Below are 26,853 nucleotides of genomic sequence, written 5' to 3'. Positions count from 1 at the left end.
CGAAATTTTGGACGTTGATGGGAGTCTCACAGAGCAAGAAGGCTATTGATTTTGGTGATGCTCAGGTAATTTTCAGGGGTCGGAGTGGGTAAACAACTTATGTGGAGAAAATTCAAAATGTTTTATTCATATGCAATATCTCCGCTTCCAGTTGGGTATCCCAAAAGGAAAGCTCGTCAATGGAAGAAGAAAAGTTTTGCTTTACAGTGATGCAAACTAGGTTGGCGTATGTGGTCAAAAGATGGAGATATCGGAAAAGTCGATAATGAATTCCGTTTTTCCTTAATCACGCTATAGTTCGAATTTTGATCGAATCGTCACGAAATTTTGGGAGTTGATGCTAGTGCCACAGAGGAAGCAGCCTTTTGTTGATGGTCTGATAATATGCAGGGGTCGGAATGGACAAAAAAATCATCTGGAGAAAAATTAAATGTTGTATTCTTTTGCGAATATCTCGGCTTTTAGTAGGGTATTTCAACGGCAAAGCCTATGAATGTAACAAGAAAATATCGCCTTTACATTGATGCAAAGTAGGTTGGTGAAGATGGTCAACAAGGGAGATATCACAATAGTCCGTAATGCATCCATTTTTCCATCTTTTTTTGTAATTACGCTACATGTCGCAATTTTTATCGGCCGTCACGAAATTTTTGTGGTCTATGGGGGTCCAAGAGAGGAAGAAGCATATTGAATTTGGTGATAGTCGGATAATATTCCCTAAAATATATGTTTAGCAGTGAAAAGCTTATGCACATAGGTAGTGGTGTAGGGTATTACATAGTCGGCCCCGTCCCGACTAATAACAAAACTTCTTCATAAAGGACTCGAAATACTAAATTACGTTAAACTAAGTTTGGAAGAAATTTTTGAAAAAGTTTTAGAGTTATCTTCCAAAATAGCCATTTTAGTATGTGCCGGCAGGGTTTTTGAGCTTTTGAGCCATTATCTCAGGAAGTGTTGACATACTCCCGAAAAAATTGTGCCGTTGTAAATGTGGCCGCTAGAACAACCTACTGAAAAAAGAATGAAAACAATGCGAGAGGAGCTCTTAAACTTCGCTTTTTCCGAATTTTGTGTGGGAAGTACCAGAAGGAGTGGACCGATATAATCCATATTCCAACCTGATACATGACTGGATCAAATAATACTACGTGCAAAGTCTTCACCAATCAGAAACTCCCTGCGAGAATTATCTTGCGCATTTGCCATTGTGGTTGGTGCCGTCAAGGTTTCTTGGAGCTTTTAGGCCAATATCTCAGGAAGTATGGACTAGCGCAAGAAAAAAAATTGTACCCTCGTAAAGGGAGCCGCAAGGACAACCTACTGAAAAAATTTCAAAATGATCCGATAGGAACTCCTAAACTCACTTTATTCGAATGCTGTGTGGTAGGCACCCGAAGGAGTGGACCGAGATAGTCCATATTCGAACCTGATTTATCTCTATCTGTATCTGTATCTGTATCTGGAAGGATGTGGAAAGTTTGGACCAACTCGATTGCTCCCTACGAGAGTTATTGTTCACACCATTTTACAGCCAAATTTTGAACTTTTGTGGGGCAGTTACCCGATATGACCCATCTTCGAACTTAAACTAAGTTTGGACAAAATATTACGATACTCAAAATTTAGTTGGAATCGGTTGATCCGTTCGAGAGTTATCGTACTCACCAGCCAGACAGACACACGGGCGGACGGACATGGCTAAATCGACTCCAAATTGTCTGAAACGAATTTCGTCCAAATATACTTGGGGTCTAAAACTGTTATTTCGATCTGACACACTTTTGGTCGTATTAAAGTGTATATGCATATAAAAGTGTATATGCCTATGAAAGTGTATAGCCTAAAGGCTAAGAGTACAAAAATCGCTGAAATTTCGTACACATTTATTCTTGGCTAGGGATACAAAACATTCCTGGTAGCCTGTGTGAATTGAAACTTTCATCTATTGACAATATGGAATCGAATACCGTCTACGCAACCAAAATCCTTTTTCATAATAATTATGTATTTAGAAGGTTTTCAGATTTTGTGGACCTTTTTGGAAGTATGAACTTTTCGACAAAAATATTTATTTTGATTAAAACTCAAAAGTGTTGCGGAGGAAGTGAATGGATCGAAGTGGATATTATTGCTACGGAATTAGGTTTAACTAATCTCCGTGTAGACGTTGTTTTATTCCCCGATACGATTTCTACCAAATAAAACAGGGTTCGTTTTAGATTACGCTTCTACAATGCTTTATTTACTTTATTACACTTATTCGTAACTGACTGTTATAGCTAAGTACACAGCTTTACTTTACTTCTTTACTAGTCGATGTTTACACTTCACGATAAAATTCATAACTGATCACTGTTTGCCCGTCATCTGATATTTATATGCATACATTTATCGTTTGGAAGTATCTAGAGTATGCATCTGGCAACCTCGAGAAGCCAACTACCAACAAACACACAGACGCACACTCGCACCAAGCGAACAACAACAACACACATATACGGGATACAAACACAGAAGACAGACATGACGTAATGGACTATTATACAAGAAAGTACAACAAAAACAAATACAAGAAATGGCAACTAGGCGATAATTGAATGATTATGGCAAAATAAATAGAAACAAAGGCACATTAGTAACATGTAAAGTGAGAACTAGAATGATGAAGATAATTCTACATGGTAGTTGTTGTTGCTTAAATAAAGTAACTGCGTAATAAAACTTTACGTTACAATTCAAATTTTTAAAATAACGGAAATTAAACTAATTTAACATAAATCTATCAGTTACATTCGTAACATTATTTTGAGAGTCGTTTCTTTTCGATAGATACTATTATACCAATTTATGTGGCGAATAGTTGTGAACCTTTGTGGGGGAGGTACCCGGAGGAGTGGACCGAACTTAAATTAAGTTTGGACAAAATATTATGAATGCAAAATTTTTAACCGAATCTGCTAATAATATAAATAAATAAACTTTATTTTCCGAAATTTTGTGTGAGAGATACCCGAAAGATTGGACTGATATAGTCCATATTGGAGCCTGATTTATCTCAAGGATAAGAACTGCGTAGTAATTCTCAAACACTTTGTAAACTTAAGTATTTAAGTTTGGTGTGAGAATAGTAGGCTTCAGAGTGAGAATTACTTTTTCTGGAAGCTACCCTTTATATGTGGTGGCTAACAAATGTATACTAGGGCTGAACGATAACTATCTGACCTAGCAATAAAAACGCCAATATCTACAATCAAAAATGATTTTATTGTTTTCTTAGGTAGTCTCCATCATTGTTTTTAGCTGACCGAATTAGCTAAACATAGGCATTTGGGGTTCCAAGTGCTCAAAAAAATCTTCACATACAATTCTGAAAATTAACATGGCAAAGTCCATGATTTATCTTGATCCCTCTCTCATCTCAAGTGGACACTGACCTCCCCGTGGTGTCACCTGGGGTAGCTGCTTTTAACACCCGTTAAAGATAGTGAGCTAAAATGTGCCGCTCGTTCACCCATAAGAACGTTAAAAACTTGGGTTTGGGCGCCGGGTTAGTTACCCTCCCCTAGAAAAAAAACAGCCTACTATGAAAAACGAAAAAAAAGAAAAACAAATCCTTCTAAAGTTGGCGAACCCCGCAAACGTTTTAAGGACCATGATCTGCGAATCTGCACCTGGAATGTTCGCACTCTTTATATAGAAGGTGCAGTTTACGCATTGGCAGATGCACTTGAAAAGTACAGGACCGACATTACTGTCATACAGGAAATAAGATGGATTGGGAAAGGCGTCACAACAACACCCAAAGCAAACGCACTCTATTATAGTTGCCATGACACAAAGTATGAGTTTGGTTGCAGATTTGTAGTTGGTCGGAGGTTAAAACATCTGGTCTCCAGCTTCACCCCAGTGAATGAAAGACTCGCTGCAATTCGATTAAAAGCAAAATTCTTCAACATCAGCTTTATTTGCGCTCATGCTCCCACTGAAGACAAGGAAGAACAGACCAAAGATATATTTTATGAGAGCTTAGAAGAAACATATGACCGTTGTCCTGCTCATGACATTAAACTTATTCTAGGCGATTTTAATGTCAAAATTGGAAAGGAAAATATCTTTGGCCGAACAGTCGGAAAATTCAGTCTCCACAATGAAACATCTGACAATGGCATGAGACTGACAGACTTCGCAGCGGCAAAAAACATGGTAGTTAGCAACACCAGATTAAAACATCTCGACATCTATAAGGGCACCTGGCTGTCTCCAGATCAGAAAACAAAAAATCAAATTGATCACGTTGTGATAGATGGAAGACACTCATCGAGCATGTTGGATGTGCGCTCGTTCCGAGGAGCAAACATAGACTCGGACCACTACCTAGTTGCAACAAAGGTACGCACCCGGTTAAACGTAGATATCGGTAAGCTGCAATCACAACAGATGGCCACAGCATATTCCACTCAACTCGCCCAGTTGCTTAATCAAAGCACTCCTCTTTCCGATAACATATCAGCACAATGGCAAAATATTGCCCACTCCACGCAAACAGCCGCAAAATCCATACTTGGATACCAAAGACCTCAACCAAGGAATCCAAGGTATGATCAGGAGTGTCGTGCTGCTACCGAAGAGAAAAATGCGGCATATAGGGCTTCTCTAAAATCCGTAGCAACGCGTAGCGCACGAGAAAGGTATCGGGAGAAAAGGAGAGAGGAGAAACGTCTTTTCCGCAGGAAAAAGAGAGAGATGGAAAAGCGTGAGTGTGAAAAAATTTAGATGTACAGGAGCCCGAATGAAGTCCGAAAATTCTACCAAAGAGTCAAGCATCAAACTGATGGCTTTGGTACTGGCACATCCTCCTGTAGAGACCACCAAGGTAATTTGGTAACTGATACAGATAGTGTGGTCAGGATATGGAAAGAGCATTTTTCAAACCTGTTGGTATCCAGCGAAGACGACGAAGATACCACAGATCCAATCCCAGAAGATGGCATTGAATGTATACCGCCCAGCAAAGATGAGGTAAAGATAGCGATAAACCGACTGAAGAATAATAAGGTAGCCGCTGGCTTGCCAGCCGAGGTATTCAAAAGCGTTGGCGACACGCTGATAAGGTGTATTCATCAGCTAGTTAGCACCATCTGGGAGGAAGAACGAGTACCCGACGATTGGAACCTGAGTATCCTGTGATAAGACTTTATGCTCTAACTATAGGGGCATAAGTCTACTCCCGATAGCCTACAAGATCGTGTCAGGGATATTGTGCGAACGACTAAAGCCTATAGTCAACGATATAACCGGGCCATACCAATGCGGCTTTAGACCTGCCAAGTCCACCATTGACCAGATATTTACCCTGCGGCAAATCCTGGAGAAGACCCAAGAGATGCAGATCGAGACCTACCACCTTTTTGTCGATTACAAAGCAGTCTTCGACAGCCCGCTACGTTCAAAGGTATTCCAAGCCATGTCTGAATTTCGTATCCCCGCAAAGCTCATTCGGCTTTGTAAAATGACTTTAACTGACTCAGTTAAAATAGGAAAGAACCTCTCCGAAGAATTTTGTACCAAAAGAGGTTCCAGGCAAGGAGATAGCCTCTCGTGTGATCTCTTCAACATCCTGCTAGAAAAGGTTATACGAGAGGCAAACGTCAAAAGAAGTGACACAATCTACAGCAATAGCCACATGTTACTTGCTTATGCTGATGATGTAGACATCATGGGACGATCAGTAAAAGAAGTAACCAATACCTTTATGAAGGTCGAAAGAGAATCTGCTAAAGTGGGTCTGGCGGTAAACGGTGAGAAGACCAAGTTGATGGCGTCGACGCGCAATGCTTCCATTGAGCTCGGACCGACTGTGGAAGTTGGTTCCTGTAATATTGAGGTAGTAAAAACTTCGTCCACCTCGGCACCTCCGTAAACACAAAAAACGACATCAGTTGTGAAATAAAAAGAAGAATTGTATTGGCCAACAGATGCTACTTTGGCTTAAGTAAACAGTTTAAAAACAAAGCCACATCTCGTCAAACAAAAATAACGCTTTACAAAACACTGATACTACCCGTGCTGATGTATGGTTCCGAAGCCTGGGTACTTGTGCAAGCAGATAAGGCAGTGCTTGGTGTGTTTGAGAGAAAAATTCTTCGAAAGATCTACGAAACAATCTGCGTTGACGGTGAATATCGACGTCGCATGAACCACGAGCTGTATCTGCTATACAACGACATCAGTATAGTTAAACGTATCGAGATGCAGCGATTGCGTTGGCTTGGCCATATCATAAGAATGAGCGAAGATGAACCCGCTAAAAAGGCGTATAAATTCGGGCCACATGGCGGTGCACGCAGAATTGGCAGGCCAAAAAATAGATGGCGCAAACAAGTGGATGAAGAGATGACAAGGCGCGGTATTCCAGAAAGAGAAGCAATAGACAGAGTGAAATGGACATCTTTTCTTAGTTCGGCCTATAGAACAAATGTTCTGTAAAGGGCCAGCTAAGTAAGTAAGTAAGAACGGTACCTCCCGCTTTCCGATATTTTGAAGGTTGTGACCTAAACATCATACTGAAATGACTGAAATTTTGTATTTTGTTTTCGTTGGAGGTATACAACTTTCTCTCAGTATTTTAGTCTTCTTCCTAAAGGAAAGAAAACTAATTGTTTCATTTTCCTTCAATACAACTCGCGGTGGAGGGTATAACAAGTTCGGGCTGGCCGAACTTAACGCCATTCTTACTTGTTTTTGTTAAAATTAGGCTCGGTTCATAGTACATTTATCCATCCACTGTGTTAAATGTTCCTAATTGTTTATTTTTTAAATTTACAACAAAATATTAGAAACATATAATTTCATTTGTCATTTATTTTTATTTTTACATAAATTTATTAACTTACATAAAAATATATATAATTTTTTATTTATTACTTTCTGACATGTTCTTATATTAAACATCTGAGATATATTTTGGAACATCAATTTCATTTCATCATTTGGTTTCTTAGAAACAGTTATTATTTTATACAAAAATATATACGTTAATATTCGTTATTATTTTACATTTCACACGTGAAGGTAAATAAATAAATTTCCCATTTGTATACAAGTTAAATATTCGGTATATCATAATAATATCTAATTATGAATAAACTAACTACATATGTGTACATTTAAAAATTTTGTTCATATTTTTTGCTTGTCTTAGACTTAAGTGATTTTTTTTCCAAAAAAAAAGAACAAAGTTAAACATTATTAAAAAAATAAATACAATTAATAGCAAAAGACTTAAAGTCTATATCTAATGTTTGGTTGTAGTTGTAGTGTTAGTTGTAGTTGTCATAGTATCAATACTTCAAGTAATTGTCTCTGTTGTCGATACAATCTCCTCGAGATTCATTGTGGCTCTATCTCAGACAAAATCTTCTTTGCCTTGCAGCATAATTTGGGTTTCTGGGGGTGGAGTTGTGTTATTCTTTTGGATTTTTGGTATCAAAGAACCATGCCTTTGTATGGAACAGGTATAGTTGGATGTGGCCGGAAAGGAAATACTGTTTTTGTACTTCAATGCTTTCTGTTGGCAGAGACCAAACCTAAAAGGAATAGGTTGAAAAAAAAAACACAAGAAGAACAAATAATTTAAATTAGGTTTTAGAGGATTCAAATTATTCTACTTGTAAAATTCTCTCTGAAACATTTTTTAATATAAATTATAAATTTAACATCAGTTGTCAATCCTTAGATATAAGCACATGTTGGAATGTTAAATTTACTTACTTTGCCAATAGTAGATATAAATCCTGACGATATTGTGACGTTAATATGGCATATAAATATGGATCAGCGCAGGAGTTCAATGGATACACAAACACCAATAATATTTTTGATTTTGTTACATTTATCAAGGGATAACCTGACAAGGCTGTCAAACCGAAAAATGCTATGGGTGCCCAACAGGCGAAATTTGTAAACACCTGTAATGAAACAAAGGTTTCAATTGACAAAATTGTTCTATCAACGTTTGTACATAATGGCGTTTGGTTTTCATTTAACAGAAGCCTTCAAGTATTTTTTTGTTGTTTAAATGGAAGTGAATCGTCAACAACTACTTACCAATAAAGCCATCTTCTTGGCAACACTCATCTCTCCAGTTGAGGTGCTGTGAGCATGCCGCGTCTCCTCACCCAATGACAAATATATTTGGCCATAACAAATGGCTATAATGAAAAATGCAACACCATTCAAACCCATAATGGCAACCAAGTAGACGGTATCAAAGGGGTCACGAATTTCCATGGGTAAACAAATACTGAAAATGAAGATTGAAATTGAAATTAAAATCGGAATATTCAGCGTAATTTTATCACACTATGGAGGGTATATTTAGTTTGTCATTGCGCCTGTAACTCCTAGACACGATGTTAAAAATTGATGACCCTTCTATACGATAGATGACCCCTGGGGTCTTCTAAACGATAGATGACCCCAGGGGTCTTCTATATGATAGATGACCCCAGGGGTCTTCTATATGATAGATGACCCCAAGGGTCTTCTACATGATAGATGACCCCAAGGGTCTTCTACATGATAGATGACCCCAAGGGTCTTCTACATAAAAGATGACACCAGGGGTCTTCTATACGATAGATGACCCCAGGTGTCTTCTATGCGATAGATGATCCCAGGGGTCTTCTGTATGATAGATGTTACCCCATGGGTCTTCTATACGATAGATGACCCCAGGGGTCTTCTATACGATAGGTGACCCCAGGAGGGTTCTTCTATACGATAGATGACCCCAGGAGGGTTCTTCTATACGATAGATGACCCCAGGAGGGTTCTTCTATACGATAGATGACCCCAGGAGGGTTCTTCTATACGTTAGATGACCCCAGGAGGGGTCTTCTATACGATAGATGACCCCAGGAGGGGTCTTCTATACGATAGATGACCCAGGGGTCTTCTATACGACGATGATCCCAGGGGTCTTCCATACGATAGATGGATTCTGTACGATAGATGACCCCAGGGCTCGTCTATAAAGACTCCCTTCAGCTATTCTATAAAGACTCCCTTCATTTCTTCTATAAAGACTTCCTTCATCTCGTCCATAAAGACTCCCTTCAGCTATTCTATAAAGACTCCCTTCATTTCTTCTATAAAGACTTCCTTCAGCTCGTCCATAAAGACTCCCCTCAGCTCGTCTATAAAGACTCCCTTCACCTCGTCTATAAAAACTCCCTTTAGCTCGTCTATAAAGACTCCCTTCAGCTCGTCTATAAAGACTCCCTTCAGCTCGTCTATAAAGACTCCCTTCAGCTCGTCTATAAAGACTCCCTTCAGCTCGTCTATAAAGACTCCCTTCAGCTCGTCTATAAAGACTCCCTTCATTTCGTCTATTAAGACTCCCTTCAGTTCGTCTATAAAGAATCCCTTCAGCTCGTCTATAAAGACTCCCTTCATCACGTCTCTAAAGACTCCATTCAACTCGTCTATAAGGACTCCCTTCAACTCGTCTATAAAGACTCCCTTCAACTCGTTAATAAAGACTCCCTTCATCTCATCTATACAGACTCCCTTCAACTCGTCTATACAGACTCCCTTCAACTCGTCTATACAGACTCCGTTCAGCTCGTCTATAAAGACTCCCTTCAGCTCGTCTATAAAGACTCCCTTCAGCTCGTCTAGAAAGACTCCCTTCCTTTGGTCAATAAAGACTCTCTTCAGCTCGTCTATAAATACTCTCTTCAGCTCGTTTATAAAGACTCTTTTCAGCTCGTCTATGAAGACTCTCTTCAGCTCGTCTGTAAAGACTCCCTTCAGCTCGTCTATAAAGATTCCCTTCAGCTCGTCAATAGAAACTCCCTTCAGCTCTTCTATAAAGACTGCCTTCAGCTTGTCTATAAAGACTCTCTTTATTTCGTCTATACAGACTCCCTTCAACTCGTCTATACAGACTCCGTTCAGCTCGTCTATAAAGACTCCTTTCAGCTCGTCTATAAAGACTCCCTTCAGTTCGTCTATAAAACTCCTTTCAGCTCGTCTATAAAACTCCTTTCAGCTCGTCTATAAAGACTCCCTTCAGCTCGTCTATAAAGACTCTTTTCAGCTCGTCTATGAAGACTCTCTTCAGTTCGTCTGTAAAGACTCCCTTCAGTTCGTCTATACAGACTTCCTTCAGCTTGTCTATAAAGACACCTTTTAGGTCCTCTATAAAGACTCCCTTCAGCTCGTCTATGAAGACTCTCTTCAGCTCGTCTATACAGACTCCCTTCAACTCGTCTATACAGACTCCGTTCAGCTCGTCTATAAAGACTCCTTTCAGCTCGTCTATAAAGACTGCCTTCAGCTCGTCTATAAAGACTCCCTTCAGCTCGTCTACAAAGACTCCCTTCAGCTCGTCTAGAAAGACACGCTTCCTTTGGTCTATAAAGACTCTCTTCAGCTCGTCTATAAAGACTCTCTTCAGCTCGTTTATAAAGATGACCTTCAGCTCGTCTAAAAAAAACTCCCTTCAGCTCGTCTATAAAGACTCCCTTCAGCTCGTATATAAAGACTCTTTTCAGCTCGTCTATAAAGACTCTTTTCAGCTCGTCTATAAAGACTCTCTTCAGCTCGTCTGTAAAGACTCCCTTCATTTCGTCTATAAAGACTCCCTTCATCTCGTCTAGAAAGACTACCTTCATCTCGTCTATAAAGACTCCCTTCACTTCGTCTATAAAGACTCTCTTTATTTCGTCTATAAAGACTCCCTTCATCTCGTCTAGGAAGAATCCCTTCAGCTCGTCTAAAAAGACGACCTTCAGCTCGTCTATAAAGACTCCTTTCAGCTCGTCTAGGAAGACTCCCTTCAGCTCGTCTATAAAGACTCCCTTCAGCTCGTCTATAAAGACTCCCTTCAGCTCTTCTATAAAGACTCCCTTCAGCTTGTCTATAAAGACTCCCTTCCGCTCGTCTATAAGGACTCCCTTCAGCTCGTCTATAAAGATTCCCTTTAGCTCGTCTATAAAGACTCCCTTCAGCTCGTCTATAAAGTCTGCCTTCAGCTCGTCTATAAAGACTGCCTTCAGCTCGTCTATAAAGACTCTATTTAGCTCGTCTATAAAGACTGTCTTCAGCTCGTCTATAAAGACTGCCTTCAGCTCGTCTCTAAAGACTCCCTTCAGCTTGTCTCCAAAAACGCCCTTCAGCTCGCCTATAAAAACTTCCTTCAGTTCGTCTATATAGACTGTCTTCAGCTCGTCTATAAAGACCCCTTTCAGTTCGTCTATAAATAACCCCTTCAGTTCGTCTATAAAACTCCCTTCAGCTAATCTGTAAAGACTTAATTCAGCTCGTCTATAGAGACTGCCTTCAGCTCGTCTAGAAAGACTCCCTTCAGTTCGTCTATAAAGTCTCCCTTCATTTCGTCTATAAAGACTCCCTTCAGCTCGTATATAAAGACTCTTTTCAGCTCGTCTATGAAGACTCTCTTCAGCTCGTCTGTAAAGACTCCCTTCAGCTCGTCTAGAAAGATTCCCTTCAGCTCGTCTATAAAGACTTCCTTCAGCTCGTCTATAAAGTCTCCCTTCAGCTCGTCTATAAAGACTCTCTTCAGCTCTTCTGTAAAGATGCCCTTCAGCTCGTCTATAATGATTCCCTTCAGCTCGTCCATAAAGACTCCCTTCAGTTCGTTTATAAAACTCCCTCCGCTCATCTGTAAAGACTCTCTTCAGCTCGTCTATAAAGACTCCCTTCAGCTCGTCTTTAAAGACTGCCTTCAGCTCGTCTATAAAGACTACCTCCAGCTCGTCTATAAAGACTCCCTTCATCTCGTCTAGGAAGACTCCCTTCAGCTCGTCTAAAAAGACGACCTTCAGCTCGTCTATAAAGACTCCTTTCAGCTCGTCTATAAAGACTCCCTTCAGCTCGTCTATAAAGACTCCCTTCAGCTCGTCTACAAAGACTCCCTTCAGCTCGTCTAGAAAGACTCCCTTCCTTTGGTCTATAAAGACTCTCTTCAGCTCGTCTATAAAGACTCTCTTCAGCTCGTTTATAAAGATGACCTTCAGCTCGTCTAAAAAAAAACGCCCTTCAGCTCGTCTATAAAGACTCCCTTCAGCTCGTCTATAAAGACTCCCTTCAGCTCGTCTATAAAGACTCCCTTCCGCTCGTCTATAAAGACTCCCTTCAGCTCGTCTATAAAGACTCCCTTCCGCTCGTCTATAAAGACTCCCTTCAGCTCGTCTATAAAGATTCCCTTTAGCTCGTCTATAAAGACTCCCTTCAGCTCGTCTATAAAGTCTGCCTTCAGCTCGTCTATAAAGACTCTCTTCAGCTCGTCTATAAAGACTGCCTTCAGCTCGTCTCTAAAGACTCCTTTCAGCTTGTCTCCAAAAACGCCCTTCAGCTCGCCTATAAAAACTTCCTTCAGTTCGTCTATATAGACTGTCTTCAGCTCGTCTATAAAGACCCCTTTCAGTTCGTCTATAAATACCCCCTTCAGTTCGTCTATAAAACTCCCTTCAGCTAATCTGTAAAGACTTAATTCAGCTCGTCTATAAAGACTGCCTTCAGCTCGTCTCTAAAGACTGCCTTCAGCTCGTCTAGAAAGACTCCCTTCAGTTCGTCTATAAAGTCTCCCTTCATTTCGTCTATAAAGACTCCCTTCAGCTCGTATATAAAGACTCTTTTCAGCTCGTCTATGAAGACTCTCTTCAGCTCGTCTGTAAAGACTCCCTTCAGCTCGTCTAGAAAGATTCCCTTCAGCTCGTCTATAAAGACTTCCTTCAGCTCGTCTATAAAGTCTCGCTTCAGCTCGTCTATAAAGACTCTCTTCAGCTCTTCTGTAAAGATGCCCTTCAGCTCGTCTATAATGATTCCCTTCAGCTCGTCCATAAAGACTCCCTTCAGTTCGTTTATAAAACTCCCTCCGCTCATCTGTAAAGACTCTCTTCAGCTCGTCTATAAAGACTCCCTTCAGCTCGTCTTTAAAGACTGCCTTCAGCTCGTCTATAAAGACTCCCTTCAGCTCATCTATAAAGACTGCCTTCAGCTCATCTATAAAGACTGCCTTCAGCTCGTCTATAAAGACTACCTCCAGCTCGTCTATAAAGACTGCCTTCAGCTCGTCTATAAAGACTCCCTTCAGCTCGTCTATAAAGACTCTCTTCAGTTCGTCTATAAAGACCACCTTCAGCTCATCTAAAATCACTATCTTCAGCTCGTCTAAAAACACTCCCTTCAGCTCGTCTATAAAAACCACCTCCATCTCGTTTATAAAACTCTTTGTTCGTCCCCCAGTTTGTCGATTAATGCTTCTTCCGCTCTCCTAAGACATCTGAAGTGGCTTACTCATTTTATTGTATTATTTTTCGTTTCCCTTCTCCCTCTCTCTGTATCTTACCTTGTCGATGAGTAATTGCTAATACCAAATAACGGTAGGGACGACATAATAATTGAATAAATCCAGCCGCCCATCATAATGTAGGCTGCCGGTCTCAATTTGATGCGATGATTCAAATACAAGGCATGGGTAATGGCCAGCCAACGTTCTATGGTGATTACGGTCAAAGTAAATACAGACAAGTGACTGGCAAATACCGTTAGGAAACCGGCAACTTTGCAACCAGCACCTAGAAGAAGAAACAGAACAAGGACACGCAATATGAGGCAACAAGGATAAATATGAGGCTAATAAAGGTTATGGAAAAACAAAACTTTAAATTGACTGATGGATGGATGGTTGGATTGATGAACGAAGCTAGATAAAGAGGATTAATTCGCCCGTGAATCACGGAAAGGATGATAATGAAAATGTATGTGGTAATTGGTAATAGGTAATAAGACCTTTCAATATGTGTATAAAAATACATTTTTATGGCTTAAAACTAATTAACTATACTAAATGTCAAGTTGTCTCTTACCATATTGCCAATCATAGGCATAATTAAAATACTCTCCCATAGAGTGGGAATCAATCGAGGCTATCAACAGTAAATAGAGACCCAAACATAAATCGGCAAATGCCAAATGGCACATTAAAAATCTTGGCACAGAGGGAGATTCAGACCTGAAAACAAGAAACGGAAAGTTGTTACTTCTTCATCGGTTCAATGGTGACAACATATTGCGTATTATTAACAAAAAATAAAAATCAGTTACAGCAAATTAAATCATTATTTTATTCCACAAAAGCCTACTTGATGGACAGAATCACCACAAGTACAGCAACATTTCCAATGACGGCCAAGGCCACAACAATCCACACCGAAATACGCAACCATTGATAGCCCATTACATCTTCACAGGGATTCAGGGCGTTTGCCATGGGATAACATTCAACATCGTGTTTGCTGCAAAAGAAAAAAGGGAAAAGCATAAAAAATAGAAATAGTCTTAGAAACGATGTACAGATGTTTTGTTGTTGTTGTGTGTTTGCTTTTGATTCCAATTTAAAATATTTCGTTTCAATTGCAAACATCAAAGGGAATGACAATGAATGACCCGTTCTGGTAATTAATATTCAAACCACAATGTTGTCAGGTTGACTAAGTCGACACAGTGTTATGATGTCGAACTTTATATACAACGAATTGGAATACGAAAAAGGGTATATACCACCGTCCGACAAGTTTCAAAAAAATGTCGTTGCACATGAACCGGACTATATACGTCTGAAACTTTAGGCAAAATGGAGTAAAATGGTACTTAAGATTTTTTGTTTTCTCATCCTGTTGGCCTTTTAAAGGACATTCAAATTTCAAGTGACAAAATTTTTTGAAAAAATAAATAAATAAATTTAAATACTTGTACTCAACGCACGAAGCAGGAGTTGGTGTCATATTAAAACGGAGAATATTGGCTTTATATAATAATTGTTATTTATTGCATACAAGGATAACAAGAACATCAAAAATGTCCTTGAAAAATTAAATACTAAAAAATCCTTTGAAAACATCCTGCAATTTTTTTTTAAAAAAAAAAACATATGTTAATATGCCTTATTTGGTTCAACATTTCCCCAAATTTCAATATCTTAGCTTTGAAAGTTATTTTTTAATAAATATTTACATGAAGTTCTTCAAAGAAAGCAAACTATTTTATTCTACGAGTATATCACAATGCGACACGAACAAAATTCAAATCTCGAACAAACCATATTCTGACACCGCAGCATGATAGAAGACCAAAAATAAGAAGACACGTGTCCCGGCGTTTTTCCCCATCACTTCCACATTCGCGGTTATGGCCCCCAAAGGTTTGAGGCCTTGTTGTCAAAGGAGAAATTTCACGAACAAACCATATTCTGACACCGCAGCATGATAGAAGATCAAAAACTCGAAGTTTTTCCCCATCACTTCTACATTCGTGGTTATGGCCCCCCCAAAGGTTTGAACGCCTTGTTGTCAAAGGGGAAATTTGACTCAAAGATGAGGTTTGGTGGATTTTATGTGTTCAGAATTAGTTTTTTAAGACAAGAGCTACAACTTTGCCTCCGAGAGCAAATTAAAATTCTTACCGGTTTAGAAGATATGATCCGGGCAATATGATCCATTTTGATCTTCTATAAGATCACCTTCGGATCATTTCTAATAAAACCTCTGAGGACCTTCGGGTCTTCTATAAGAACACCTGTGGGACTTCTATTAGAAGAACTTCTGGTCTTCTATAAAAAGTCCTTCTTGTCTTCTATAAGAAGAGCTTCTAGTTTTCTATAAGAAGGCCTTCTTGTTTTCTATAAGGCCTTCAGTTTATAAGAAGGCCATCTGGATTGCTATAAGAAAACCTTCTAGTCTTCTATAAGAAGGGCCATAAAAAAGGCTTGCCGGCTATAAGAAGAACTTCTGGTTTTCTATAAGAATACCTTCTAGTCTTCTATAAGAAGAAGTTCTGGTCTGCCATAAAAAGGACATTTGGTCTCCTATAAGAAGACCTTCTTATATGAGAAGATCTTTTGTCTTCTATAAGAACACCTTCTGATCTTCTATTAAAAGGTCATCTGGTATTCAATAAAAAAGGGTCTGGTCTTTTATGCAAAGAACCTCGGATCTCCTATAAGAAGATCTTCATGTCTTCCATAGGAAGATCTTCGGGTCTTTTATAGGAAGATCTTCGGGTCTTCTATAAGAAGACCTTCAGGTCTCTTATAAGAAGACCTTCAGGTCTCCTATAAGAAGACCTTCAGGTCTCCTATATGAAGACCTTCAGGTCTCCTATAAGAAGACCTTCAGGTCTCCTATAAGAAGACATTCAGGTCTTCTATAAGAAGACATTCAGGTCTTCTATAAGAAGACCTTTGGGTATTCTATAAGAAGACTTTTGGATCTTGTACAAGAAGACTTTCGAGGCTTCTACAAACTTTGCTTTGGGTCGAAGACCTTTTGTATGGAGACCATCGGTTCATCTTTAGGAAATCGTTTTTCGTTTGGAAGGTCTTTTTATAGCAGATCCGAGGTTCTTTTCATAAAATACCGTCTCTTCTTGTATAGGAAGACTTTCGGATTTTCTATAAGAAGACCTTCAGATTTTCTATAAGAAGGGATTCAGGTCTTTTTCAAGGAGACCTTCTGATTATCTATAAAAGGGGATTAGGTCTTTTATAAGAAGACAGTTGGATCTACTACCAGAGGACTGTCTGATCTTTTGCAAGCAGACCTTCGAGTCTTCTACAAGATTAACTTAGCTTCGAAGACCTTCTGTAAAAAGTCCTTCGGTTCTTCTTTTGGAAGTCCATCTTCATTTATAAATAAGTTCAGGCCCGGTTCTTCTAAAAGAAGGAAGACCTTGGGATCTCCTAAAAGAAGACTGTAGGGTCTTCGATTATTCCATTAAAAGACTTCGAATCTTCTACAAGAAGACTTTCGAATCTTTTTCAAGATTACCTTCGGGTCGAAGACCTTATGTAAAGAGACCTTCGTCCTACATTAAAAGACCTCTTGGTCCCCGATCACTGGTCTTCCATTAGAAGACCAATAAGAAGACCTATCGGTCTTATATAAGAAGACCAATTGGTCTTCTATAAGAAAACCTATTGGTCTTCTATAAGAAGACCTATTGGTCTTCTATAAGAAGACCTATTGGTCTTCTATAAGAAGACCTATTGGTCTTCTATAAGAAGACCTATTGGTCTTCTATAAGAAGACCTATTCGCCTTCTATAAGAAGACCTATTCGCCTTCTATAAGAACACCTATTGGTCTTCTACAAGATGACCTATTGGTCTTCTATAAGGTCTACAAGAAGACCTAATGGTCTTCTACAAGAAGACCTAATGGTCTTCTACAAGAAGACCTAATGGTCTTCTACCTATTGGTCTTCTATAAGAAGACCTATTGGTCTTCTATAAGAAAACCTATTGGAATTCTATAAGAATACCTAATGGTCTTCTACAAGAAGACCTAATGGTCTTCTACAAGAAGATCTATTGGTCTTTTATAAGAACACCTATTTATCGTCAAAAATAAGACCTCTTGGTCTTCAATAAAATTACCTCTGAGTCTTCAAAAAGAAGATTTTTTGGTATTAAGACCTCATGGTCGGTCTTCCGTGAGAAGTACTCTTGGTCTTCTGTGAGACGACCTCTTGGTATTTATCTCTTGGTCTTCCATAAGAAGACCTCTATGTCTCCCATATTGTAGTTTTCTATTAGATGGTCTTTTGGTCTTTCATAAAAAGGCCTCTTGGTTCTCCATTAGAAAACATTTTGGTTTATCCATAAGAAGATGTTTTTGTCTTCAATAAGACACGTAGAACTCTTTCGTGGTTTTCCATAAGAAACCCCCTTGGAATTCCATAAAAAGACCTCTTGGACTTCTTTAAGGCCTATTGGTCTAAGTCCTCTTGGTCTTCTTCTATTAGACGATATCGCCTTCTATTAGAAGACCTCGTCTTCTATCAGAAGACCTCGTCTTCTATTTTAAAACCTCTTGTTCTTCCATAAGAATACTCCTTGGTCTTCAAAAAGAAGACCTATTGTACTTCCATAAAAGGACATCTTGCAATTCCATAAGACTTGGAATGTCTAAAGGCCAGGGCACATAAGCTGCCTCGCCTTCTTGCCTCGATTGCTTCTGATAAAAGAATAAAAAAGAAAAGGCTAGTTCGAGATTTGCTCTGTCATAAATGAAGCAGGCAAGCAGGCGAGGCAGCTTATGTACCCAGGCCTTTAAAGGACCTCTTGGTGCCGCATAAGAAAACCTTTTTGCGTTCCATAAGAAGACTTCACAGTCTTCTACAAAAAGACCTCTTGGCCTTCTACAAAAATACATTTTGGTCTTTCCTATGAAGGAGTCTTTTTCTTTAAAAAGAAAACATCTTAGCCTTCCATAAGAAGATCTCTTTGTCATTTATAAGAACTCTCCTGGTTTTCCATAAGAAGACTTCTTGGTCCTCCATAAGAAAACCTCTTGGTCTTCTAAAGAAGACCTCCTAGTTTTCTATAATAAAACCCCTTGGTCTTAAATAAACATACCTCATGGACGCCTAATCTAAGTAGAACGCTTTGCCTTCTTTAAAAAGAGTCATTGCTCTTCTGTCTAAAAGAAGGCCCTCTGATCTGCTTTAAATATACTTTTAGGTCATCGTTAAGCAGCTTCCTTGATCTTCTTAAGGGGACTACTTAGACTTCCATTAAAAATATCCTTTATCTATATATATATATAAATGGTGTAAAAAATGTATAGTAATTCATAAAATGAGAACGGCTAGGCCGATTTCTGTAAAATTTTTTGTCAGTTATTTGTATTTTCGAGGAGAAGGTCTTTACGGAAGAAAATTTTGGAAAATCTCTCTGGAAAAGTCGGAAAATTGGAAAAATCGAAAATTGAGTTTTTGTATGAAATTTTATTCCTTAATAGCGAGACGAAGTTCGCCGGGTCCGCTAGTTTTCTATAAAAAACCCTTCATCATTTGTACGAAGAAATATTTTGCTTCTATAAGAAAAACCGTTAGATTTTCTATACCAAAACGTATTTGTCTTCTATAAATAGACGCCTTGGTCTTCTGTTATTATGTATAGGACAAACTTTTGGTCTTGTATAAGAATGTTTCTGGAGTTCGATAAGATAGCATCTTAATCTTCTTTAGCAGGTCCATCGGGTCTTTTTTGGAACATTTTTGGTATTCTATTAGTAGATCTTGTGGAATACCGTGAATAAAATTGCTGGCCTTCTTTTGGAAGACTTCTGATCTTTTTTACAAAGACTTCCCGGACTTCTATTAAAATACGTTGTTATTTCCTATAAATAACTTCCATCTCCATCAACAAAGTCGGCTTCCTTCTCTCTATAAATATTCTCGTTTTGTAAATAAAACAGCCTTCCTTTTGCTTGATTGTGACATTGTGAATTTTTTTATTTATGTAGTTGCTTTGAATCATATTCTTGTTCATGCTCCTATTTCTATGTTTTTTTCTCAAAACTCGTCACTTTAACTTTATTCTGATGGTATCTTTCATTTCAAATAAACTTTTCCATTTTCCCCGAAATAAAACTTTCACCTGGAAATTGATTTTTATATTAAAAAAAACATGGATGCCTTAAATCCTATCTCAGTGTCACGTTCATTAAATATTTTTGATCAAATAACGAAAACATCATTGCGACTTACCTGAATGTAAAATTGCCACAGTACTCATCCAATTGACTTGAATCCGTATTAATTGGTTCATGGAATATTCCAATATCCGATTTCATTGAATCCGACAAATAGTCATTTTCATCAACAAAATATTCAACATCATTTACATTGGGTGAAAATTCTGACCACATATTTGTGTCACCCAAAAACCGGTCATCGCTAATGGGAAAATCGGAACGCATTAAACGGCTAGAGAATGGAAAATAAATAAAAACACAAAGAAATAAAGTGAAAAAAGTTTAAGAAAATTTATTTTATGTTCATTTGTCCGAATTGAATTTTAAAGACTATTACAAAAAAAATAACATTTATTTTTTTGGTCAACAACTTGATGCTACTAAAAAGTTCTATTGTAATTGAAATCGCCTTTGGCATATTTTGAATGTCAACTGCTTTCTTTCTCATTCGTTCTTTTCCCCCTTTGTTGAGTGAGAATGTTTATGATATGTTGTTATTTTTCCTCTACCTTCAAATAAACTTTGCATTGTTGTATAAATGTCAACACCACTCACACCTGTTGAAGTGTGTTTTCACTTTTAAGCAGAAATCAGTGTTTTTGCCATTTAGTATCACAAAGATTTTAAAAGTCACACACACATACAATAACAAATATTTTTTATTAGCTTAAAACCGTCTATAAAGATTCCCTCTACCTGCTCTGTATAAGCTCCCACCCTCCAGCACGCCTGTAAAGGCCACTAGGCCAACAAAATTCATTTAAACTCGTCTATAAAGACGACCTTCAGCTCGTCTTTAAAAACTCCCTTCAACTCGTCTATAAAGACTCCCTTCAACTCGTCTATAAAAACTCCCTTTAACTCGTCCATAAAGACGACCTTCAGCTCGTCTATAAAGATTCCCGTCAACTCGTCTACAAAGACGACCTTCAGCTCGTCTATAAAGACGACCTTCAGCTCGTCTATAAAGACGACCTTCAGCTCGTCTATAAAGACGACCTTCAGCTCGTCTATAGAGACGACCTTCAGCTCGTCTATAAAGACGACCTTCAGCTCGTCTATAAAGACGACCTTCAGCTCGTCTATAAAGACGACCTTCAGCTCGTCTATAAAGACGACCTTCAGCTCGTCTATAAAGACGACCTTCAGCTCGTCTATAAAGACGACCTTCAGCTCGTCTATAAAGATGACCTTCAGCTCGTCTATAAAGACGACCTTCAGGTCGTCTATGAAGATGACCTTCAGCTCGTCTATAAAGACGACCTTCAGCTCGTCTATAAAGATGACCTTCAGCTCGTCTATAAAGATGACCTTCAGCTTGTCTATAAAGACGACCTTCAGCTCGTCTATAAAGACGACCTTCAGCTCGTCTATAAAGACGACCTTCAGCTCGTCTATAAAGACGACCTTCAGCTCGTCTATAAAGACGACCTTCAGCTCGTCTATAAAGACGACCTTCAGCTCGTCTATAAAGACGACCTTCAGCTCGTCCATAAAGACGACCTTCAGCTCGTCTATAAAGACGACCTTCAGCTCGTCTATAAAGACGACCTTCAGCTCGTCTATAAAGACGACCTTCAGCTCGTCTATAAAGACGACCTTCAGCTCGTCTATAAAGACGACCTTCAGCTCGTCTATAAAGTCTATTTACATTTCGTCTATAAAGACTCTCTTTCTTTCTTCTATAAAGACGACCTTCGGCTCGTCTATAAAGACGACCTTCAGCTCGTCTATAAAGACGACCTTCAGCTCGTCTATAAAGACGACCTCCAGCTCGTCTATAAAGACGACCTTCAGGTCGTCTATAAAGACGATCTTCACCTCGTCTATAAAGACGACCTTCAGGTCGTCTATAAAGACGATCTTCACCTCGTCTATAAAGACTCCCTTCAGCTCGTCTATAAAGACTCCCATCAGCTCGTCTATAAAGACGATCTTCAGCTCGTCTATGAATACGACCTTCAGCTCGCCTATAAAGACTCCCATCAGCTCGTCTATAAAGACGAACTTCAGCTCGTCTATGAATACGACCTTCAGCTCGTCTATAAAGACTCCCTACAGCTCGTCTATAAAGACTCCCTTCACCTCGTATATAAAGACTCCCTTCAGCTCGTCTATAAAGACTCCCTTCAGCTCGTCTATAAAGACTCCCTTCAGCTCGTCTATAAAGACAACCTTCAGCTCGTCTATAAAGACAACCTTCAGCTCGTCTATAAAGACAACCTTCAGCTCGTCTATAAAGACTCCCATCAGCTCTTCTATAAAGACTCCCATCAGCTCGTCTATAAAGACTCCCATCAGCTCGTCTATAAAGACTCCCATCAGCTCGTCTATTAATACGACCTTCAGCTCGTCTATGAATACGACCTTCAGCTCGTCTATGAATACGACCTTCAGCTCGTCTATGAATACGACCTTCAGCTCGTCTATAAAGACGACCTTCAGCTCGTCTATAAAGACGACCTTCAACTCGTCTATAAAGACGGCCTTCAGCTCGTCTATATAGACGACCCTAAGCTTGTCTATAAAGACGACCTTCAGCTCGTCTATATAGACGACCCTAAGCTGGTCTACAAAGACGACCCTAAGCTTGTCTATAAAGACGACCTTTAGCTTGTCTATAAAGACGACCTTCAGCTCGTCTATAAAGACGACCATCAGCTCGTCTATAAAGGCGACCTTCAGCTCGTCTATAAAGACGACCTTCAGCTCGTCTATAAAGGCGACCTTCAGCTCGTCTATAAAGACGACCATCAGCTCGTCTATAAAGGCGACCTTCAGCTCGTCTATAAAGACGACCTTCAGCTCGTCTATAAAGACGACCTTCAGCTCGTCTATAAAGACGACCTTCAGCTCGTCTCTACAAATGACCTTCGGCTCGTCTATAAAGACGACCATCAGCTCGTCTATAAAGACGACCTTCAGCTCGTCTATAAGGACGACCTTCAGCTCGTCTATAAGGACGACCTTCAGCTCGTCTCTAAAGACGACCTTCAGCTCGTCTCTAAAGACGACCTTCAGCTCGTCTCTAAAGACGACCTTCAGCTCGTCTATAATAGGCGACCTTCAGCTCGTCTATAAAGACGACCTTCAGCTCGTCTATAATAGGCGACCTTCAGCTCGTCTATAATAGGCGACCTTCAGCTCGTCTATAAAGACGACCTTCAGCTCGTCTATAAAGATTCCTATCAACTCGTCTATAAAGACAACCTATAGCTCGTCTATAAAGACGACTTTCAGCTCGTCTATAAAGACGACTTTCAGCTCGTCTATAAAGACGACCCTCAGCTCGTCTATAAAGACTCCCTTCAGCTCGTCTATAAAGACTCCCTTCAGCTCGTCTATAAAGACGACTTTCAGCTCGTCTATAAAGACGACTTTCAGCTCGTCTATAAAGACGACCCTCAGCTCGTCTATAAAGACTCCCTTCAGCTCGTCTGTAAAGACGACCTTCAGCTCGTCTATAAAGACGACCTTCAGCTCGTCTATAATAGGCGACCTTCAGCTCGTCTAAAAAGACTCCCTTCAGCTCGTCTATATAGACGACCTTCAGCTCGTCTATAATAGGCGACCTTCAGCTCGTCTAAAAAGACTCCCTTCAGCTCGTCTATAAAGACGACCTTCAGCTCGTCTATAAAGACGACCTTCAGCTCGTCTATAAAGACGACCTTCAGCTCGTCTATAAAGACGACCTTCAGCTCGTCTATAAAGACGACCTTCAGCTCGTCTATAAAGACGACCTTCAGCTCGTCTATAAAGACGACCTTCAGCTCGTCTATAAAGACGACCTTCAGCTCGTCTATAAAGACGACCTTCAGCTCGTCTATAAAGACGACCTTCAGCTCGTCTATAAAGACGACCTTCAGCTCGTCTATAAAGACGACCTTCAGCTCGTCTATAAAGACGACCTTCAGCTCGTCTATAAAGACGACCTTCAGCTCGTCTATAAAGACGACCTTCAGCTCGTCTATAAAGACGACCTTCAGCTCGTCTATAAAGACGACCTTCAGCTCGTCTATAAAGACGACCTTCAGCTCGTCTATAAAGACGACCTTCAGCTCGTCTATAAAGACGACCTTCAGCTCGTCTATAAAGACGACCTTCAGCTCGTCTATAAAGACGACCTTCAGCTCGTCTATAAAGACGACCTTCAGCTCGTCTATAAAGATGACCTTCAGCTCGTCTATAAAGACTCCCATCAACTCGTCTATAAAGACTCCCTTTAGCTCGTCTATAAAACTCCCTTCAGCTCGTCTATAAAGACACCCTTCAAGTCGTCTATAAAGACTCCCTTCAAGTCGTGTATAAAGACTCCCTTCAGCTCGTCTATAATGACTCCCTTTAGATCGCCCAAGAAGACCTCCTTCAACTCGTCTAAAAAATTTCCCTTGATATCGTCTATAAAATTGTCATCCTATTTGAACTCGCCTATAAAAACTGCCTTCATAATTACATGATTCCCATATTATAACCTGTTATTCAATATCTTTATCATTTCAAAATATCTTTTTCATTTTAAATCGAAAAATAATACCCTCATATACTGGTTATTGATTCGAAAATACCAATCATATTATACAAAGTTTATTATTGCCGTTTGCATGTTTGCATTCCTACCTGAATAGAATGCTGTTGGTATTTGTTAATAAATTGAGTTTACTCGCATCCATGGAAGTGGAGGAAGTTGTTGGGGCAATACCGTTAGCTACCGGAAGTTGTTGTTGAGTTGTTCTATGCCATACATCATCACTGCCTGTTCCACCTGTTGAATCAGACGACAGTGTGTTAGCCTGTGGTGTTGACCAGCCTCCTTTAGAAAACTCTGTCGCCTCTCGTATGCCTTCCATGTCATAGTCCTCTATGGCTTTATTGTTTTGTGTAAATTTCTCCAATTTCTGTAAATTATTGGAGTCTTTGTTTTTAGTGATGCATTGTTGTTGCCATTTTTCGATTTCCTTTAAACGTTCGGCATGACGTATTGGGTCATGGCGCGAGGGAAATTTAAAAGCACAACAGTGAAAGGAATGCGTTAAATGAGCCTTTTGTAAATTCTGGAAAAAAGGAAATAGAACAAAAGACAAAAAAACAAATTGAACAAACTTTAGGCTTTAAACTTTTTCTCAGCATTAACTTTCTTATTTTATTTTGTTTGTCAATTTTTTTATTTTATTTTCCAATCGATATTTACCTTAAAGTTATAAATGGATGGTATGGTTTTCAATGTGTGTGTATTTTCAATGCGCAGTACTTCAATATCCTGCAGACCGGCTGAGGGCAAACGTACCAACGAAGTACTGGAGAGATCTCTGGTGTGGTGAAGGGGAGAAATAAAAGTAAATGTTTGTATTTTTGATTTCCTGTATGCGTCTCTATAGACTCCCTTTAAATTGAGCTTAAAGCCAATTGATACTTACAATTCTTGCATACTCATGCCATGAAATGCATTCTGATGTACTTCTCGTAAATTGCGATTTTCTTTTAAAATGCTGAAAAACGCAGAGTATAGGGAATAATATGTATATGTTAACTTCATTTTGTGTTATTTTTTAAGCCCTTAACTTACAGTTTTGCTATTTGTGAGCCATAAAATGCTGAATCATCTATATAACTTATGTAATTATTTGCTAAAATTCTGAAAAATAAAATTAAAAAATATTTGTATCATACAAAAATGTTTTTCATGCATATTACCCAGTGTTTACAAACGACAGTTTTGGGCACACAAGAGCAGAAATACAAACCTTTTTCACCAATACACTTACAAATGTTTAAATATGTATTGAGAAAACTACAAATGTATTCATGAAAATGGTTTGTAACTTTGCTATTGTCTGCTCAAATTGTCTGTGTGTAAACGCCAGGTTAGGACTTGACTGTTTCACAAAATATATTTACAATTGGTCAGTCTTTATTTTTATCGATTTTGAATCAATTCGAGTTATGTGATTATTATCGAGATCTCTGAAAGTGGAAAAAGAAAACAAGTTACCAAAATAATTCTCCGTATCGATTTCATATTAATATTGCTCGAGTCTTTAATTAAATTGAAATATTTCACTTACATCATTTGCAGTATATTTGTCGATGGCAAATAGGTTAAGTCAGGTATTGTTGTTAAACCGCTATTTATAATACGTCTGTAATGGAATCGAAAAAAAAACCTTTTTTAAAAATAAAAACAAAATAACTGAAATAAATTTGTTTTAAAATAACTATTAAAATGTATTTACGCATATTTTTAAAGAATATGTTTTTTAAGACACATAGACATAAATAAAGTGGTTGGTTTTAAAAAATAATGTAAGAAAAATTCTGAGGCTGTCTGAAGGCTACATGGCTGTCACAAGAATTCATCATGTTCTCAAGAATTTATCATGTTGTCGTTTTGCTGGCAACCAACTGTAACGTGACCAATTGATCACGTACATAAAACCAACAGCAGCGACGCCCACTACCACAACAACAATACAACCGGCCAACAGAGAACAGCAAGGCCCCACTACCCAACAGTGTCACAACCTGTCAATTCGCTTGCATTTCTGTGGGATGTGTGTGTTACAGTGCAATTTCAGGCAAGCGACAGCATAACAACTGCAGTGTAATTCTCAATTGCTCTGTGCGACTGTACACACTAATATTCCAGTTTCGTTGGGGAAAGACAGACTTGCTACTGCAGGGAGTTAGTCACACGGGCTTGAGTACAACTAAGTATTTGTAGTCCGCCAACTTACACGGGAGTGTACAGAGTGTTGGGAAGTATTTTTGAGAGCTACCCCCTTTGTGCGGTGGCTAATACATTCACTCCACCTTCGGGTGTTGTTCCACTCCACCTTCGGGTGTTGTTCCACTCCACCTCCGGGTGTTGTTCCACTCCACCTTCGGATGTAGTTCCACTCCACCTTCGGATGTTGTTCCACTCCACCTTCGGATGTTGTTCCACTAGTCAGTACTCGTAGAATACTGTAGAGGTTAACTTAGGACTAACACTAACTAACCGCGACCCGACCAACCGAACCGAGTGCCGAGTGGCCGAACCCCTACAACACGAGAGTCGAGTTCCCGATTAACTTCAAATCGCCTACTACCGAACATCGAATCATCGAGTTCCCGACTATCTTCAAATCACCTACTACAGATCAACGAATCGTCGAGTTTCCGATTATCTTCAAATCGCCTACAACCGAACAGCGAGTTACCGAGTTCCCGATTACCTTCAGATCGCCTACTACCGAACGGCGAATCCAAGTTGCCGATACCCCAGCCAATTATCCTTCTTATCGTAT

At 39.2% G+C, this 26,853-nt stretch overlaps 1 protein-coding gene across 1 annotated transcript in view; it reads right to left on the bottom strand.

Annotated features, from left to right (window-relative positions):
* Nucleotides 1-6,849: 6,849 nt before the first annotated feature.
* Nucleotides 6,850-26,853, bottom strand: part of Lgr1 (Leucine-rich repeat-containing G protein-coupled receptor 1) — a 167,534-nt gene continuing 147,530 nt past the window's right edge. The window contains exons 6-18 of the mRNA XM_073974072.1: nucleotides 25,633-25,707; nucleotides 25,466-25,531; nucleotides 25,134-25,202; nucleotides 24,985-25,056; nucleotides 24,759-24,876; nucleotides 24,188-24,621; nucleotides 19,584-19,802; nucleotides 14,178-14,330; nucleotides 13,902-14,047; nucleotides 13,382-13,610; nucleotides 8,110-8,305; nucleotides 7,774-7,970; nucleotides 6,850-7,589 (exon numbers count right to left, since the gene is read on the bottom strand). Of these exons, the coding sequence (XP_073830173.1) occupies nucleotides 7,409-7,589; nucleotides 7,774-7,970; nucleotides 8,110-8,305; nucleotides 13,382-13,610; nucleotides 13,902-14,047; nucleotides 14,178-14,330; nucleotides 19,584-19,802; nucleotides 24,188-24,621; nucleotides 24,759-24,876; nucleotides 24,985-25,056; nucleotides 25,134-25,202; nucleotides 25,466-25,531; nucleotides 25,633-25,707 (2,155 nt within the window). The 3' untranslated portion in view covers nucleotides 6,850-7,408. The remainder of the gene's footprint in view (nucleotides 7,590-7,773; nucleotides 7,971-8,109; nucleotides 8,306-13,381; nucleotides 13,611-13,901; nucleotides 14,048-14,177; nucleotides 14,331-19,583; nucleotides 19,803-24,187; nucleotides 24,622-24,758; nucleotides 24,877-24,984; nucleotides 25,057-25,133; nucleotides 25,203-25,465; nucleotides 25,532-25,632; nucleotides 25,708-26,853) is intronic.

Source organism: Musca autumnalis, unplaced genomic scaffold, assembly GCF_047663935.1.
Source record: "Musca autumnalis isolate F117 unplaced genomic scaffold, ASM4766393v1 scaffold_1, whole genome shotgun sequence".
NCBI lineage: Eukaryota > Metazoa > Arthropoda > Insecta > Diptera > Muscidae > Musca > Musca autumnalis.
The sequence above is the reverse complement of the archived record's forward strand: the minus strand, read 5'-3'. Positions and strand labels throughout refer to the sequence as shown.